General features: G+C 39.4%; 1 protein-coding gene across 2 annotated transcripts in view; it reads right to left on the minus strand.

Moving 5' to 3' along the window:
* Ptger3 (prostaglandin E receptor 3) overlaps positions 1-18,088 on the minus strand; it is a 74,709-nt gene that overhangs the window by 26,292 nt on the left and 30,329 nt on the right. For both annotated transcript variants that reach the window (XM_023718278.1, XM_004633999.2), the window contains exon 2: positions 12,868-13,047. In XM_023718278.1, the coding sequence (XP_023574046.1) occupies positions 12,868-13,047 (180 nt within the window). The remainder of the gene's footprint in view (positions 1-12,867; positions 13,048-18,088) is intronic.

The following is an 18,088-nucleotide window of genomic DNA, read 5'->3' on the forward strand; positions in this document are numbered from 1 at the left end:
GAGAGAGAGAGAGAGAGAGAGAGAGAGAGAACAGAAAGAGAAGAAGATAAGGGGTTTGGGGAAGAAGGTGCCCGAAGATAGAGGTAACATGAGCAAATACTGTGTTAATTATAAGAGGAGGATGAGCGAGAGAGTGAGCTCCAGCAAAACAGAAGATCAGTGTAGAGTCCAAAGCTGATGACCCAGAAACAGTAGTGTGAGCATTTCTTAGGAAGTGGGGTTCAGGACAGGAGGAAAGATAGAAGAGGGCTAGAGAGGGAACAGCTGGGGTAGAACAGCATGAGCGCTGCGCGTCTCCCAAAAAGGTTCTAGAGCTATTTGTCTTTTGGATGCACACATGTTTTGCTAAAAGTTTACTTAAGAAAATAAACTTATTTTAGAGAAGACACAGGACAGACATGTATAATAGAATGCACACACACACACACACACATGCACACACACACACAAACACACACACAGTGCCACAGAATGAAACCCTTCATGATCAAATATTTGTGGCTGTATTTCTTGGGCATCTAACAAATAGGATGCCAGGATTAGGTAGGGGTTTTGTTTTGTTTTTTGTATTTAGGACAGGGTAGACAGGGTGGACAGGGTCTCACTGTGTAGATTGGACTGGTAGTGATCCTCCTGTTTACAGCCTCCCAAGTGCTGTGATTACAGGCGCATGCCACCATGCCGAGTCTAGGATTAGGTAGTTTGGATGTGATGCAGAGCAAATGGTGGGGAGAAATGGTGGGAAGCTTAACAGAGGGAAGAAATATTGAATTTGTAATATATTTAAAGATCTTGCCATTTGATGGAGAAAGAGATCAATCTCACAGTGGAGGATGGAGGGAAGCTAGAAATTCTTATTTAGAGGTAAAGGCAACACAGAAACTTTTCCTGAATCTTGCTATCTTTGTCCCCTAGAAGTTTCCTATGATCTGCTTGCCAAGTATGAGAAGAAAAACCTTGCCTGCGCTTCAGTGGCAAAATAAACTTTTTGACATTCGCAGGGAGAAAGAAGGATCGTGGTTTTTCAGTTGGGAGTTATCACACTACTCTGTCAACCCCTATTTTCTTCACAGATAAAGAAACAAGTGTAAAGGAAGTTGAGTACTTTCTCCTAGTTCTATTTCACAGATAAAGGAAAAAAAGTAGCAACTGTAAAGGTAGTGGAGTGTTTCTCCCAAGCTCACGCATGCTCTGGCTGGGACCCAAACTCGTCCTCTATTTGACTTGTGCATCCTGGTGAATGTGTGTATGCCCAATACTAAGTTGGGAAGTCTGCACTAAATTTGTTTGAGACAAGAACAGCCATAATTAGCTTTCTAATGCTCAGTTAGTGAAATGAGGATAATAAAATAATATGAGCCACTTGCATAGCACTTTCAGTAGTGTCTTAACCTTGTTATCTCATTTAATCCTAATAATCTCATGCTGATGAGAAAATTCCACCTCATAAATGTTTATTGAATTGCCATGGACAAATAGCGAGTGAGTGGTAAATCAAATCATAGAACCTAGGTATTCTGACTCTTTGTACAGTGTGCAAGCTTTTCTCTTTCAGTAATACAAAATCTTAGAAAATATTTTTGTGAAATAATTATTTTTGAAAAATACTTTGGCTAGGAATGGCAGTGCATGCCTGAAATCCCGGCACTCAGGAGGCTGAGACAGGAGGGTTTCTGCAAGTTCGAGGGCAGCATGGGCTACATAGTGAGACACCTGTCTCAAAATATAACAAAAAAAGAAAGAAAAAAAAATGGTCATGGACTGAAAATCAGTGGACAACAAGAAACATCTATCTTTAATTAGGGCTTCACGACCTTTAAGGCACAAATTCCCTTGGGAATATATCACCATTATTTCTCCAAAAACTGTAAAGTAAACTGTAATATAGACTTGTATCGTCACTATGGGAATTAGTACAGAGATTCTTCAAACTACTAAAATTAGAAATTCCAGGCCATTCAGCTCTTACCCTTCTAGAATCTTCCTAAAAGGGTTGAAGATACCGTATTGAGTGATGTATGCATACCTGTGTTTACAGTAGCAGAAGTCACAATAGCTAACTCTTGGAAGCAGCCTACATGTGTTTCTACTGATGAATTGATAATGTAAATATGGTGTTTATATACAATGGGGTGCTACTCTGCCTTAAAGAAGCGTAAACTTGAGTTGCTTGTAGCAAAATGGATGCAACTTGAGACTGTAATGTTAAGTGGAATAACGCAGACACCCAAGCTTAAATATATCATGGTTTCTCTTACATGACAATTTCAAAATATAAATACAAGGCAAAATAAAAGATAACAGGAGACAGGGAGGAGTCAGATCTTTCTCAGATGGGAAGGGGACTGAGTGAAGGAGAGAAAGTGGATGACAAAAGAACTGCGATGTGTTGTAGACGTGACCAGCTCCCCACAGGGAGTGTAAGTAACCATTATGTACTCCAAATATGTAGTGATAAAAATAAAAATTGAAAAGACAATCTCGTTTCTGCAATTCCAAAAAAAAAAAAAAAAAAAAAAAAAAGATTTTAGGCCAAAAAATGGTAAATGGCCAAGGAATAGACAGACTAGGTAATGAAAGGCAATGTTTTTTCTCTGAAAAGGGGCTTTAAAAAATAAATAAAAATAAAAAGAGACTTGCATGGTTCTTCTAAAGACTCCAAAAGGCCAGCCAAATAGCTCAGCGAATTAAAGCACCTGCAAGCAGGCGCAGGGCCTGGAGGTTCAATGCCCTCGCCTGTTGTGCCAGCCCTCCCCCTGGGGTGTGCTGGGACAGCAATTGAGACTGGGTGTGGTGACCTGCACCTAAGATCCCAGTTCTTGGGAGGCTGTAAACAGGTGGATCACTAGGAGTCTGATCTAGTAGTGAGACCCCGAACACCCTGTAGACCCTTCCCTAAAACATACAAATAAATAAAAACTCCAAACTATTGACTCATGAAAATACATTTGTAGTGTGTTGCACATGTTTCTAAAGTTGTCCAACTCTTACATACACACACACACATACACACACACACACACAGAGAATGTAGAACTCTTTGGTTTTAGAGCTCTGACTTCTATTGGCAAACACTGCAGTGCTCTAAGATGACAATTCCAATCTTCTTCAATAAATAAAACACTAAAATAACTACTATTAATTGACCTACACTTTCCCTCCAGGGAAATTCAGAACATCACAAGAGTCTAGCATTCTACTAACTACAACAGTTCAACTTTGGTTTTCTTTGTATTTATTTATTTATTTATTATTTATTTATTTATTTATTTATTTATTTATTTATTTATTTTGTGGCCTGCTCAGCCCACCCTGGGAATGGGGCTGATGTAGCATGACATGCTGGGGATTGAACCATGCTTGCCTAAGATTGCCTAGGGTTGTTTAAGCAGGCACTTTAGACCACTGAGCTATCTCACTGGCCCCAACAGTACAGCTTTGAAGGCTGACTTAAAGCATTGTGAATTTAACATTTATAAGAAGGTCTAAAAATGTATATTCCTTGAGCTCTGACTCAAAGATTCAGTCAGTGAGATTATTCCTAATGTTTCCTTCTAAGCAGAAATGCACAGATTTAATGTGAATAAAATTATAACTCGATAGGTGCCTACATATCTTAGTGACTGTTAGATTTAAAATATCCTTAAAAGCCTTGCGTGCGCATGCACGTGTGTGTGTGTGTGTGTGTGTGTGTGTGTGTGTGTGTGAGAGAGAGAGAGAGAGAGAGAGAGAGAGAGAGAGAGAGAGAGGTCTGATGTAGGAATGCTACATGAATCACTGTGTTCAACCATCATTCACACAGTTCAGTAGCTGAATGTTATTGGATTCTTTTTATTTTTAAAACATTGGTCCTTCACCTTTTCAATCTTCTTCTGGGTAAATTGTCACCTACAGTGATCTTTTGTGCTGCTTCTTCTCCTTACATGCTGGTAGCTTTTAAAACCTGATTGCCAGGGCTGGCTAGATAGGTTGGCAGACTAAAGTGCCTGCTTAGGCAGAGTGCAGGGGCCAGGGTTCAATCCCTGGCACCACAAGTCATGCTGACCCTACCCCCAGGGTGTGCTGAATTGCTGAGACTAGACATGGTGGTGTGCGCCTGTAATCCCAGCTCCTGGGATGCTGAAAACAGGAGGATCACTACAAGTCCGATGTGTATAGTGAGACCCTGTAGACCCTGTGCTAAATACATTAAAAATAAATAAATAAATAAATAAATAAATAAGCCTGATTGTCATGTTGTGTCACGATTCTGCCTTGACTGTGCTATTTTAGGATTATGATTATTTAATAGTTGTCTCCTAATTTTGCATTTTAAAAAAAGTCACTATATTGTCTTAGCGCTAGTTTTAGATTTTCACTCTTTGGCCAAGCATGGAAATTCATGCAGTTCTGTCAGTCATATGGACCCACAGAGAGACTTCTTAACACCAGTCCATAGATGTCCAAGAGATCTATGGATAGGGTCAGGAGCTTTGTACAGTTTTCAACACTGTACAAAACTCCTGCATCCTTTCTGTGGGGGAGAGGATTCTGGCTTTTCACACGATTCTCAGAGGAGTTTCTGATGCCTTAGTGATAAAGAACGGATGGGTGCTTCTCCTCCTAATTAAACTCACCCTTAAAAGGCTTCAGCAGGTGATAAGGTCAGAATGATTCTCTTCTAGTTTTCTTTTCAATAACAGATTCAAGTAAGTTTGTGTGTTACATACAAAACATTCTTTTAAAACTTGGGTGAGAATACCAGGTACTAACATGGATTAGTCATAGTCTTTTCTTCTTTGGCCTCAGATATTTATAGTGGACTAATGAGTATTTTTTGCTTGTTTATTTTGTTTTTTAGAGACAGGATCTCACTATGTAGTCCAGGCTGGCCTCTAACTCACAGTGGTCCTCCTGCCTCAGCCTCCCAAATGCTGGGATCACAGGTGTGCATAACCACATCTTGTTCTAATTTTATTACTTAGGTCAGATCTAGGTTTTAACTTTATTTTGGCAAATGTACCTTCCCATTTCCTACAAGTACGAGCTTTAGGCCATCTCAGCTAGAGACAGCACAGCTCGGCGTGGACTCAGGTGGAGCCCGCTCACCAAGAGGCACCTGCCTTACTCTTCATTGCTGTTGGATAAAAATTTTTTAGATGACACAAAGCTTCTACAACTCTGTCACCTAGACCAAACTCCGCAAAGAAGCCCATTAAAGAGTGCGGTAAGCTCGTTCTCACCTATTCAATCACCTGTCTACAAATGTGCATTTAATTATAAAGAATTGTATGAGTTTTTATGAGCCTGGGGAGAAAGGGACTCCCTTTAGATGGCCCTTTGAGACATATAACCCTAAGGCTTCTTAGGGGATTGGGGGCATCAGTAGAAAGATGATCCTTTCTAAGCACTTGCACCTTTGTGTCTGTGAAGGGGCTTATGCGATTACGCAAGCTGATCCGGGCTGGTGGTGATCCAGGCATTGCTGTAGTGGTAGTACCGCATTTTTGTGCAGTCAGATACAAATCGGTGTTCTGGTGCCTTTGCTTCAGGCAGTACCCCAGCAGTGCCTGTCAGGAGCAAGGCCCCAGCGATGGCCTTGTCCTGTGAACCCCCATCAAGTACAGAGCACGACTTGATGGCCAGGGCCTTTGGCTTAAAGCAGGAGGTCCCACAGGCATCAACCGAGTCCTTCAGGGTTCAATTAGTAATGTCTGGAGACATTTTTATTGTCATGATTAAGGATTTGTTACTGGTATCGAGTGAGTAGAAGCTGCTGCACATTCCATGATAGACAGAACGGGCCCTGCCACCAAGAATCAGCCAGCGCTTCACGTCCAAGGGGCAGAGAGGCCTGTGCTAAGGTCCCACCCCCTGCTTCTACCCCGAGCTGTCACAGCACGCGTGCTCCTTAGACCTACACTTCCCACGGGAGCCTGAGAAGTTCCTTCACTTGAATGCAGTGAAAAATCCCTAAAATATCCTTCAATTTTTTTTAAATGAAGATCAAATGTCCACATGTAGAGCAGACTTTCATGTCAAATGCTGCACCTGCTTTCGCCATCCCATACGCCTACTCTGGTTGCAGCGCAGATCAAGTCATTCTCTATTTTCCTGCTAGAAAAGAAACCTGTTAAAAGTTAGGGTCTATTATTAATCCTTGTGTCTTACCACCTGGCAGAGGTCACTGTCTGATAGGACAGAACAAGTCTAGGAAACTGGTTTGGATTTTCCACACTCAGCAGCCAGACTAAGCTTACTCAAGACAGCTACCCCCAGGCTCCCGGACCCCGAGCTCTCTGAAGGCAGGAGATGAGGCTGTCGCGCCCCGCAGCCTGGAAGTGAATCCCCACAGCAGGAGAACTCTGGGGAATCAGGATCCAACTCCTCCCCAGACGCCGTAGAGGAAGGAGGGTGAGCTCAGTGTGCTACCTGTGAGGACCTGCAGTCTACACTCAACATGAGTTTTCCATTCACTAACAAAGCGACTGACTGGAATTACACAGAAATACGAGAGCAAAAGCAGCCTGGCAGTTGTCACTAAGTTGAGGAGAACTGCAAAGTGTGCTTTTGTGTTAGACACAATAATCTGGCAGCTATCACATGAAAAAAGGGTCATGTTGGAAATGGAAAAGGGCTATCTCTCTGATTTAGAGCAAATCCACAAGAATTTCTTCTGTGGATGATTATGAAATGTAAAACAATAGCATCTAGTTGCTCCACAGAGCACTGAGCACTACATTATGTCATACTTTTACTTGGCAAAGCATGTCGGGTAGGATTTAAGCAAATAGTTGTTACAGTTGTAAGTAAAATATCCCTGACGTGAGGGGTTTTTGTTGTTTTTTGCTTTGTCTTTTTTGATTTGCTTGTTTGTTTTTGCAGTACCGGGAATTGAACCCAGGATCCTATGCTTGCCAGGCTAGTGCCTATTCTACTGAGCTATCTCCCTGGCCCTTATTTTGTCTTTTTTTTTTTTTTCAGAACTGGGGATTGAACTCAGGCCTTTGCACTTGCCAGGGAAGCGCTTATTCCACTGAGCCATCTCCCCGGCACCCCTGACGTGAGTTGACATCAGGAAAAACAGACATGGACATTTCAGAACATTCAACTTTATTTTCCATTGACAAACACAACAGAAATAATATACATTTATTGAATACACAGACTAGCTATGATTGAATGTCATTAAAACGTTAATATGCTTTCCATCATCTCTTTTGTTCTTTGTCTACACAATTTTTAACACCATTCTTTAGAACACACTGGGACATATGTTTAAATATACTGAAGATAACTACGCAAATGCTTTACACGGAGGTGATGAAATCTACCTGCACGTAGCCAGGTGTGGAGGGATGAGCCACTGAGGAGGAGAAGGGGAGAGCTGTGTGCTGTCCCCACCATGGGGGCTAAGTGACCGCAACTTCGGTCCTTCACCAGGCACACTGGGTAAGTACAACTTACATTTGTGTGTTATACAGATCAGGACAATTAATGGCTATTTTTAATTTGCTTAAACAATTACACTATTTGTGTAAAAAAGTGACAAAGGAAGAGGGAATGTGTAAAATTCTCTCCTCTCTCTCTCTCTTTCTCTCTCTCATTCTCTCTCTCTCTCTCTCTCTCTCTCTCGCTCTCGCTCTCGCTCTCGCTCTCGCTCTCGCTCTCGCTCTCACTCTCTCTCTGAATTTAGCAGCTGGCAATTTACCTGAGTGAACATATGCATTTATTTTATAGAAAAAAGCCCCAGCCACTCACTTCACTCTGCTAGTGTGCACGTGTACAAAGATAAATGAGGGGCCTTCCTTCCTTTCTTCACTTCTGGGTTTGCCATAACGGACACAGAATTTTGATGGGTTGGAAGTGGACAGTCCCATGCCTGCCCACAAGAGCATCTTTTCAGAATTAGAAAGAGCTCTGAAATGTCCCATCAGCCACCCATATTTTCCCTTGCTTGGCAAGACAGCTTTGACCTCCTCAGAAACTGAAAACTACCTCAGGAAACTGTTTTCAAATCACCATTACAGTTTAGTGATCAGCTAGATTTTGGCCAGGTATTTGACTCTGATTCATTTTTAACTGTAGGAGTAAATATTTTGATTTTTATAGAACTTCATGGTAGAATTTAGAACTGCACGTTTGAAAATAACTGCCATTGTGGCATCAACTCCAGCACACTCGAAGACCTCATCAAGACGGATCTGCTCCTGGTGGTACCTCCCTCTCTCCTTCTTTCTCTCTCACTGCTCCCTCCATGTACGTACTCCAGGAAGCAAAGAAGATTCCAAGCACAAAACAGATTGCAATCTTTTTGCATAGTAGGGCGCTGGCATGTTAGAATCACGCGACTATTTTCTTGTTCATATAATCCCAGCCTCACCGAGAGTAAATGTGCCTGTTACTTTCTCTCTGTGAGAGGATGAGAAAGCAAGTTTGAAAAAGGGACCTGAGGAAACAAACTAGCTCCTAATGAAGAGATATAAAGTCCAGCTTTCATTAGGTCTGCAAGAGACTGATGCAAATTTTCTTTCTTTGTTACTTTTTTAATGTATTTAGCACAGGGTTTACAGTGTCTCACTACACTGATCAGATGCATAGTGATCCTCCTGTTATCAGCCTCCCAAGCGCTGGGATTACAGGCACGGGCCACCACGCCCAGTCTCAATCACCATCTAAGCGTGCCCCAGGGATGAGGCCAGAAAGGCATGCCAAGGATCGAACCCTGGCCCCTGTGTCTGCCTAAGCAGGTGCTTTCATCTGCTGAGCTATCTGGCCAGCCCTCAAGTTTTCTGAAAATAAAGTACTTTTCATTCTCAGTAAAGGAACTATGACACATACAAATGAACTTTCTATATTTAATTGAATTATATTTCTAAAACATCATAAAATATTTTGCTTCTGATATACTATGGTATACAGTTCAACTAGTACAAATTACAATAGAATTTTTATTTCAGGAATTACGAAATAGGTAAAATAAAGTACTTTCTTTAATTCTCTGATTCCTGTTTCCTACATAATCTCCACTTACTAATTTCCTTGTAACACTGAATTGAGGTCAGCATGTTAACAAATGTGAGTGCAAATTTAGATTGACTTCTCAGTTTCCTGAGCCCCTGGAGCCTAAATTCAGCACACACATATCTCACCTTTTCTCAACATTTTACTGCAACTCAGAAAATGTTTAATGGATTAAGTCACAGTTGGGCAATTCTGGACATTTATTTAGATCCCAATTTTAACAGATTTTGAGTCCTATATTGGAAAAAATGAGCAACAAGAACCTGTGAAAGGCTGTCATGGTGGAATAGCTAAGCAATTTTTATGGATAAAATAAATTTTAACTAAGCTTCCAATGTGTTAATGAGTAACAAATTCTCTGTTCTTTCAGCATCTAGGATCTTGTCTATTTCAAGACAAGTTTTGGGGGTGAAATTAGGAAAACAAATAGGTAGTAGATGTATTTCAAAGATGAAGTTTGTCTTTTCTAGTTTCTGTTTCTAATTTGATCTTAATCTAAAAGAAACATCAAAAACACCAAATAATTGTCAGGCTCTGAAAGCTGGTCACTAGTTTGGGGTCAAAAACCAACAAAAACATGAACATCATTGAACAAATATAAAATCTAGTCCATTTCGACATTTAATCCTAGCATACTGTCACAGAGTGATGATGTCACTAGAATTCTACCTGTCATAGTTTTTGGCTTGTCTGTTACACAATGCCAGTTCAGCCAGGGGATTTTCACAGTTAACTTGCACGAAGTTTTCTAATTCTCTTCTATAACATGGTCAGGAGATCTTCTATAAAATAGAAAGCTATTAAGTAGAAATATAAATACATCTTTTATTTCATGGTAGTTTAAATCTAGTTCAGTTAAACAGGCTGACTTATAATATGTTAGTGTACAACATTAGATAAACTTGATAAATTTTGAAACAACACATTTTGTTTCTTCAATTAAAAAGTATTTTCTAAAACATTCACCATACTTATTTTATTGAAAAGTAAGCTGTTCTCATTCGACATGCCACCATTCTCTGCAATGACACAGTATAGTGTATAAATATATTGTTTGAAACATCCCACATCTTTGCTGATCTTGCATGTTTCTACATTCCATCCTCTTGCTTCTTTCAAGGTGGGTTTCCAGGCTTGATTTTTTTTTTTAATCGATGTTTTGAAACGGAGAAAGTCACAACTCATGCACACAACTTCTTTTCCTGCTCAGATAAACCGCTGGTGTGGACATGCTAAGTATATCAAGGTGAATTTAATGAGCAAAATACTTAAACTCAGGAACAGACGTGGACTTCTAGAATGACGGTCGATGTCCACTTTCTAACTGTAGGAAGGACACCTGAGCAACAGCTGTGAACGCTAACCTCAGCTCTCTCCAGAAGTTGAGTCATTATGAATTTGTATTTCTTAACCAGTTTTCCCCAACTAACAAATGGCTGACTGCAAAACAAAAGCCAAGTGCTATTTTCATAATCTGTCCTTCACCTCCTTTCCAAGATAGCCCTAAAATAGCTGTTTATCTACTCCGACCTGGGCAGGAATTTATTATACAGTTACATTTAAAGCTCTTATGGATTTCCTTTCATCTGATGAAAAATGACATTCTTCTGACAACAATCTCCATTATCATTTGGAAATATGTCTCCTAATTTATTAATACAAATAAAGCACTTTGTTGTGCAATAGCATGACACTACAGCTTTGAAGATAAATTTGCATTTCTATAATTAAATAAGCAGAAATCATTTACTTTATTGGCTTAATAATAGACTGAGATGGCAGGAATTGCTTCAACTGTATGGCACATGCCTCACCACAGAGCACACATTGCTGTAGACCTCATTCACTCACTGAACAAATATTTAGCGGAGAATTCCTATGTCTCAGTTGCTATACTAGGTGCTGGGACCCAGAAACTGGAAACAACCTGATCTTACATCCGTCAAGCCCACACTGCAGGTTCGTCTATCTGATTACAACTGAGGGTCAGAGGACCACTCGGGAGGAAAATTGTTTTTAGCATAAGGTCACTTCAGTGTACTTTCTTCCTGAGGCAAAATAAAAGTAGATAGTTTTTTCTTATGTCCCAAGAAATGACCAATGACATAGCCAAATTCTATGACAGAGAAAGATTTTATAATGGTGTTTTTTTTTTTTTTTTTTTTTTCGGAACTGGAGATTGAACTCAGGCCCTTGCACTGGTCAGGCAAGCACTTATTCTACTGAGCTATCTCCCTGGCCCCTATAATGGTGTTTTAATATAGTTTTCTTTTTCTGAAACCTAGGGACTTAGGAAACCATTCTTACCTATAAGAACACTCAGCCCGTTTTATCTTCTAACTCAACTTGACAGAGTGATTTAAATTGATTATTTCTGATTGACCTACATTGGTGTACATATTAATCTGATATATATATATATATTCTTCACATTAAAAATAATTCTTTACCAAGTGCTTACTAAATCAAAGAAAAATTCCATAAGAAGTATAAATAAATCTTAAGCTGTGAAAAAAAATCTTAAAAAGCAATTTAAATACAGTATAAATTAAAATATTCACAAAAATGTTAACATGTTTATAAAGGGAATATACCAAGGAATATGACAAGTGTTTCATTGTGTCTTGTCTTATAGGATTGCTATATTTTTTTTTCAAAGTGCAAGTCCCAAAATTTAGGATAGTGATTTCCTTGTACCACTGATATGTTAAGCCAAGCTACTGGGGTTTGTGCTCATGTGGACTGTAAGAAACAAATGAGTAATAAATATTTAGATAGAGTCACTTGGAGGAGCGAGGAGAGAAAGAGCTGTGAGATCTCAGTCTATTAATTTTCTTATCCTATAAATAGATTTCCAAACTATGGAAAGACCTTATTGAACTTTCTCAATATTTATTTGTTTTAGAGTCAGTGTTGGTATTAAAGACCCAAAAGCCTGGAGGATTTTCCTGGCGGGAAAAAAAATGAGAGAAAGTACTAATAATGAGTACTAATAACTAGTGTTCATATCAGTCCCTAAATAGCATTCTGACAAATCGCTTCCCTGGCTCCTGTAGATCAATTTTGTGAGTCTTCTCCAGAGTTATAGAAATGTGAAATGTATTCGGAAGGAAGAACAGTTAGTTTGGGGCTTCCACGAACTCTACCCCATTGACCACAAACAGAATTGGCTCTTCAGCAGATAAGGCTCTTATTCAAAAAAACCAACCCAACCAACACGCTAATTTTGTAAGGAGCTAATTTGATATACTGAGCAGTATGTAAATACCAACAATGGTAAGGAATGTTGTAGATACACTTTTTAACTTAAACTTTTTTTTAAAAGACATAAGTGTGAAGAAGTGACAGAGGAAAAGTGAGAATGAAAGAGAACACTCAAGACCACCATCCTTGAACTAAAACAAAGCTCTATCCCCTTGTTCTCAGTGATAAATGCCGTTAAATGTCCCAAGCACTCCGTATATTGGAATACGAACTATTCTTATCTTCCCAATAGGTCAAGATCATTTATAATGTTTTGAATAATCACATATCCAGCTGCAAATGGCAGAGACCCAGAAACACTAGACTGTTATTAATATATTTTTCTTTGTTTACGTTTTAGTACTTTTGGCACATAAGGGATTATCTACGGTTCTCAGACCATTTTGCATTCTATCAAAAATTCCATTTCAGCGCATAAACAGCGGCATGCCAGAGATGCCGAAGTTCACAAAGTTTGGAAATACTCGCTGTCAAAAGCTGTGAACATGCAAGCCGGCTAAGTGTTCTCTTTCATGCTCCCGTCTGGATTATTTCATTAGAAAGTGAGATGGGCTGCCCTTTCTGTCCATCATTAGAGCAGCTGGAGACAGCATTCGCTACCTGGCAAAACTTTCGAAGGAGGATCTTTCTTAGCAGCAGATAAACCCAGGGATCCAAGATCTGGTTCAGCGAAGCCAGACGCACAGCTATTAAGAAGAAATGGCATTCTTTCTGCTTTTCCGTCTGCGTCTTGCAGTGCTCAACCGAAGTCTGGTTGAAGATCATTCTCAACATCATTATCTAAGAAAGAAGAATAAATAATTTTCCAAAGATCAGTAAAGTCATATGCAGCTCCCCTACACAGTACTCTGCACATATTGGTTTTTTGGTAAGTTGGTTGTTGGAGTGAGATGATTAATTCAAATTAACCCTTATAATCACAGAAAACAGTCCTGAATTAAAGACGATGTTCCTGAGAAGACATTCCCCCACATTTTTTTTTCATTGTTTGACATGATGTACCTTTTTAAAAATTACACATGTTCCCAGTTCTTGGCCTTTAGAATTTAAGAAACTCGAAAATAGAACATCTTGAAATTAACCAAATCCATCTTCTTTGTTATTAAAACCACCAGTAGATTGAGACCCAAACAGTTGTTGACATTTCCACAACATTCAGGGCACTGCTGAACTTAAACTGTAGTCTCAGTAAACAAAATCACCAAAGAAAGAGTAGCAGTAAGCTAAGAGAAAACAACGACAGCGTCATTGTTGTTTGTGTTTTCTGCATCTTTAATTTTCCAAGCACTGTGTCAAGTTTTTCATATATTAAAAAACAATGTCAGATAGATGTTCTACGTTCTTTTCACAACTGCAGAAATGAGTTAATGATATGAAATGGCTAAGCTTAATTTAAATCTAAGTTCACTAACATCACAAGACATGTGCAACTTTACTGTTGTTTGTTTTGTTCTCCTTGGACTATAATGCGAACTCCACGGTGGCAAAAGTTTGGGACTACTTTTCCTTCAGTGATATATTTTTAGTGGCCAGACCACTATTTATTAGGAGTTATTTAGGAGTTAGTAGGTGCTCGCCAAGTACTTGTAAATGAACAGATATTTGTATTTGAAGGAAAATATTTTGTATTATGAATAGAACACATGCAAATATATTTATATTTGAGTTAACAAATGTTTATAAGTGAATGTGATTTTTTTCCACAAGAGAAAAATAAAATGAAGGTCTACATGGACATAAAAAGATGTTAGAACTCATTGCTCATCAGAAGAAATGCAAGTTATGACGATGCAAAATAAGGCACTTCGCACTCACTAGATTGACCCCAGTGAAGAAACGCAACTATATCAGGCGTCAGTGGGGAGGTGGAGGCAGAAGGCCTCTTGCTTAGTAACACGGGTGTGGACAGTGAAGCAACCGACTTCACGTCTAGCTGGGCACTTTCCTCAGCTTCCTCCCAGCCATACCTCCTGGGATTGTGCTGTAGCGTCTCCGAGCACCAGGAGTTTGATTATGACTGTGCCCAGCAGCACTATTCATAACAGTAAATGTAAAAACAGGAACACCCCAGACATGAGGGCCTAGTCACAAGCAAAGGAAGGAAGCACTTTCTCCTAGCCATCTCCTTAATTCACCTTGCTGGACATATGCAGCTGTTGAGCACTTGTCGTGTGGAAGTCACACTATGTGTGATCTTATTTCTCACAGTATGTTCTATAAATGATATCATTAAAATTAATGTCAATTCTTTCTTTTTGCTTTTGCTAAAGTGCAGCTGTGGAGAACCAGAGTAAATACTGCAATAGGTGGCTGAAATAGATGCTGCATTAGATGCCCACAGTACATTTTTAGGGAACCCAACCTCTCCCTTAAGACTCACACCTTCGTGGCTGACCTCACATATTCCAAATTGAATTCAACATTCTTGAGCACTCAACATACCCCCAACCACACACAACCAAAATGCACACATCTATTCAACAGATCAAAGTCCCTGTTGTGTTGTTCCTTTGCCTCCTCCTCTGCACTGCCTTTTGGTCCGGTTGCATTCTCCCTGCATTCAAGCCTCCTTTTATGTTTGAATTACAGCAGGAACAGGCCCCAGCTGGTGCACACCATGGAGTGAGTGCTGGTGCTTTCTCACAGGGCTTCATAGGCACTAACTGGGTTTAGATGAGTCAGGAGGGTAGGGCCATCGAGGTAGGATTAGGGTTCTTCCAGAAGAGGGGAAAATGCCAGAGTGTTCCATCCCTCTGTCCTTGTGTGAGTGAGGTGGGCTTTCATCAGCAATCACATTACCAGCTGCTGCTGCTTCTTCTGTTTCGTTGTTGTTGTCGTCGTCGTCTTCTTCTTCTTCTTCTTCTTCTTCTTCTTCTTCTTCTTCTTCTTCTTCTTCTTCTTCTTCTTCTTCTTCTTCTCCTTCTCCTTCTCCTTCTCCTCCTCCTTCTCCTCCTGTTCCTCCTCTTCCTCCTCCTCCTCCTCTTCTTTTCATTTTAAATGTATTTAGTACAGGGTCTACAGGGTCTCACTACATGGATCAGATTCACAGTGATCCTCCTGTTTTCAGCCTCCCAAGCACTGAGATTACAGTCACGCACCACCATGCCCAGTCTCAATCACTGTCTCAGTGTGTCCCAAGGTGGAGCTGGCATGGCATGCCTGAGGATCAAACCCTGGTCCCTGTGTCTGCCTAAGCAGGTGCTTTAATCTGCTGAGCTATCTGGTCAGCCCTAGCCAGCTTCTTGACCATGGACTTCCTAGATTTCATGCCAGTGAGAAATACATGTTGTTTGAACTTCCCAGTCTGTGATATTCCTCTTTTGCAGAAATTTAAGTAGAGTAAAACAAGGTCTATAGATTTTATCTCATCACAGATTCACCTTTCTAAATCCAAAATTTGATCAAATCCTCCCCACCAGAAGAACATCATTATGTTTCCATGGTCTACCAAATAAACATTTAACTTCAATCCTTAAGGATTTCTATATTCTACTTCAACTCAGTCTTATCTATTGCCAACTAGCCTACATAGAAAAAATTCGAGCTATATGTTACTGATATGGAATATCCTTTTTTTTTTTTTTTTTTTTTTTTTTTTTTTTTTTGGCAGAACCGGGGATTGAACTCAGCCCTTGCTCTTGCCAAGGAAGTGCTTATTCCACTGAGCCATCTCCCGAGCCCTATCCATTTTTTAAAATTTCCTACTTCTTGGTTTTTATTTCTGTTGAAATTCTTTCAATTCTAGTATTCTTTTCTACTCTTGGGAATTCTCTGTCTTTCGACACCATATCAGTCTTTCTGCCATGTGTAGAGTGGTGATATTCACAAGCAGCAACATAATGTCCTTCAAAAGCTAGGAATTAAGGGGCAATAGTGGGCCCCTAGGAGTCAGCATGGACACAATACCACTACCAAGGTTAGTGAGCTGGACTACAAGCAAAGAGCAAAGTCTTTGTGCATCTATCTGCTCTACAAAAAGAGTAGTAAGCCACTGGGTTTGATCAGCTTGTGCTCTTCTTGAGCAAATGGGCCCTATTGGGAGGTTCAAATATAATTAACTAAGTTAGCCTGATGCTAGTAAATCATTGATTCTTTGAATTCCCCATGTCCTGAGTCCTCTTCCATATAGTAGATAACCATTGATCCGGTATTGATAAATCAACAAGAAAAGAGAGCTGTCAATTCTGCTTATAATCTCAGTTTTATCTTGAAAACAAAAGTGCATAACAAAGGTGGAGGAAGACAGCTAATTAGACAGAGGGGGAAAAAAATCACACCAGAATTCTTCTAAGCCTGTACATAGACGCTGGCCTCCAGACGATTCCCTCTCGTCTCACTGAATCACAGATAATTCTTCAATGGGGCACGGAAAGGGGATGAGATCTGCCAGGTGTGGCTTATAAAAGAAATTCATGCTCTAGTGTACGATCCATAGCCCTTGACCAGATTCCCCTAAATATCCAGATGAAATGATTGTCCTATAAACCAATAAACAGAGAGGAATCACAGGCAGTCAGTAGACAGCCAGTAGACAGCATTCTGATTCTAATTTTATTCATAAAACTTACTCCAGGGAATTTTTATTCAATAAAAGCAAGCTAATTTTTTTAGAACTGTCTATCCTAGTTTAAAAAGGTCTATAAACACATACATCTCTAATAACACATGTAAAGCTTAATAATGTATAACTGCTTCATGTAATAGCTTATACAAGAATTAAGATGAATTATATATAATGTTTTATTGTTATTATAACCATGTAAAACATATAGCATTATGGAAAGTAATCAAATCTTATTAAGCAATAATTTATGACTGAATGTTAGACACTAAGATACATATTTTTATTTTTAAAGAGTACAAAATATTGTTAAAACAAAAATTATAAGTGATAACAGAATTTCACAAACAAAATAATTTGAATTTCACAGTATTTGTTGTAATGCATAATGTTATCTTCCAACTAGTTTTTCATATTACCAGATATATGCATGCAAAATTGGAAAAAGAAAGAAATATATAAGAAATTAAGAAGAGAAAAAAGACAAACTAAATTTTAAAAATATATATACACAAGAGTATTTCAATGGTCTGAGAAAATCTTTTACTTAATGAAAGTGGATATTTTCCTTTCATCAATTAATATTTATCAGTTCTTACCAAGTTTATTTAGATTTATGTTTATTATTATCTTTGAATGCTGACTCTGGTCCTATAAAGTTAATACTGTCTACCACTGTAGGAGGTCAGTAAGCACAATAATGTCCCTCACAAATATGACCATTTTTTAGGCCCTGAAAGCCTTTGAATAAGTAGTACATGTGGTAAGAAAAAAGACTTTGTGTATGATTAAAGGTAAACACTATAAGATGGGGAGATTATCATGAGCCATCTGTGCCAGCCCAGGGTAATTACAGGGGTCCCAAAAGTTCTAGAACCTTCCCCAGCTGTGCCTACAGAGGCAGGACTGAGGAGAGTGGTCAGAGTCATGGGAAGTTGCCAGCCTTGAGGATGAAAGAAGCCAGAATTAAGGAGCGGAGATGGCCTCCTTCACAACTGGCAAAAGCAAGAAATTAAATTACCCTTCAAATCTTCATAAAGTTATATAGCTTGAGAATACCTTAGTTTCATTCCAGCAAAATCCAGCAGGGATTTCTAACCTGCACAACTGTGAGAGAAACTTGTCTGCTTTTTAACCCTCTAAGTTCATAGTAATTTGTTATAGCCCAATAGAAAATGAAGACATCCACTCACTGAGCTGCCACAAGTGTTAACGAAGGCGGGAGGGAAAAAGTTTGAAAGTGATTTTCGCTGGGGATAT

This window comes from Octodon degus, unplaced genomic scaffold (assembly GCF_000260255.1).
Source record: "Octodon degus isolate 3935 unplaced genomic scaffold, OctDeg1.0 scaffold00057, whole genome shotgun sequence".
Taxonomy (NCBI): Eukaryota; Metazoa; Chordata; class Mammalia; order Rodentia; family Octodontidae; genus Octodon; species Octodon degus.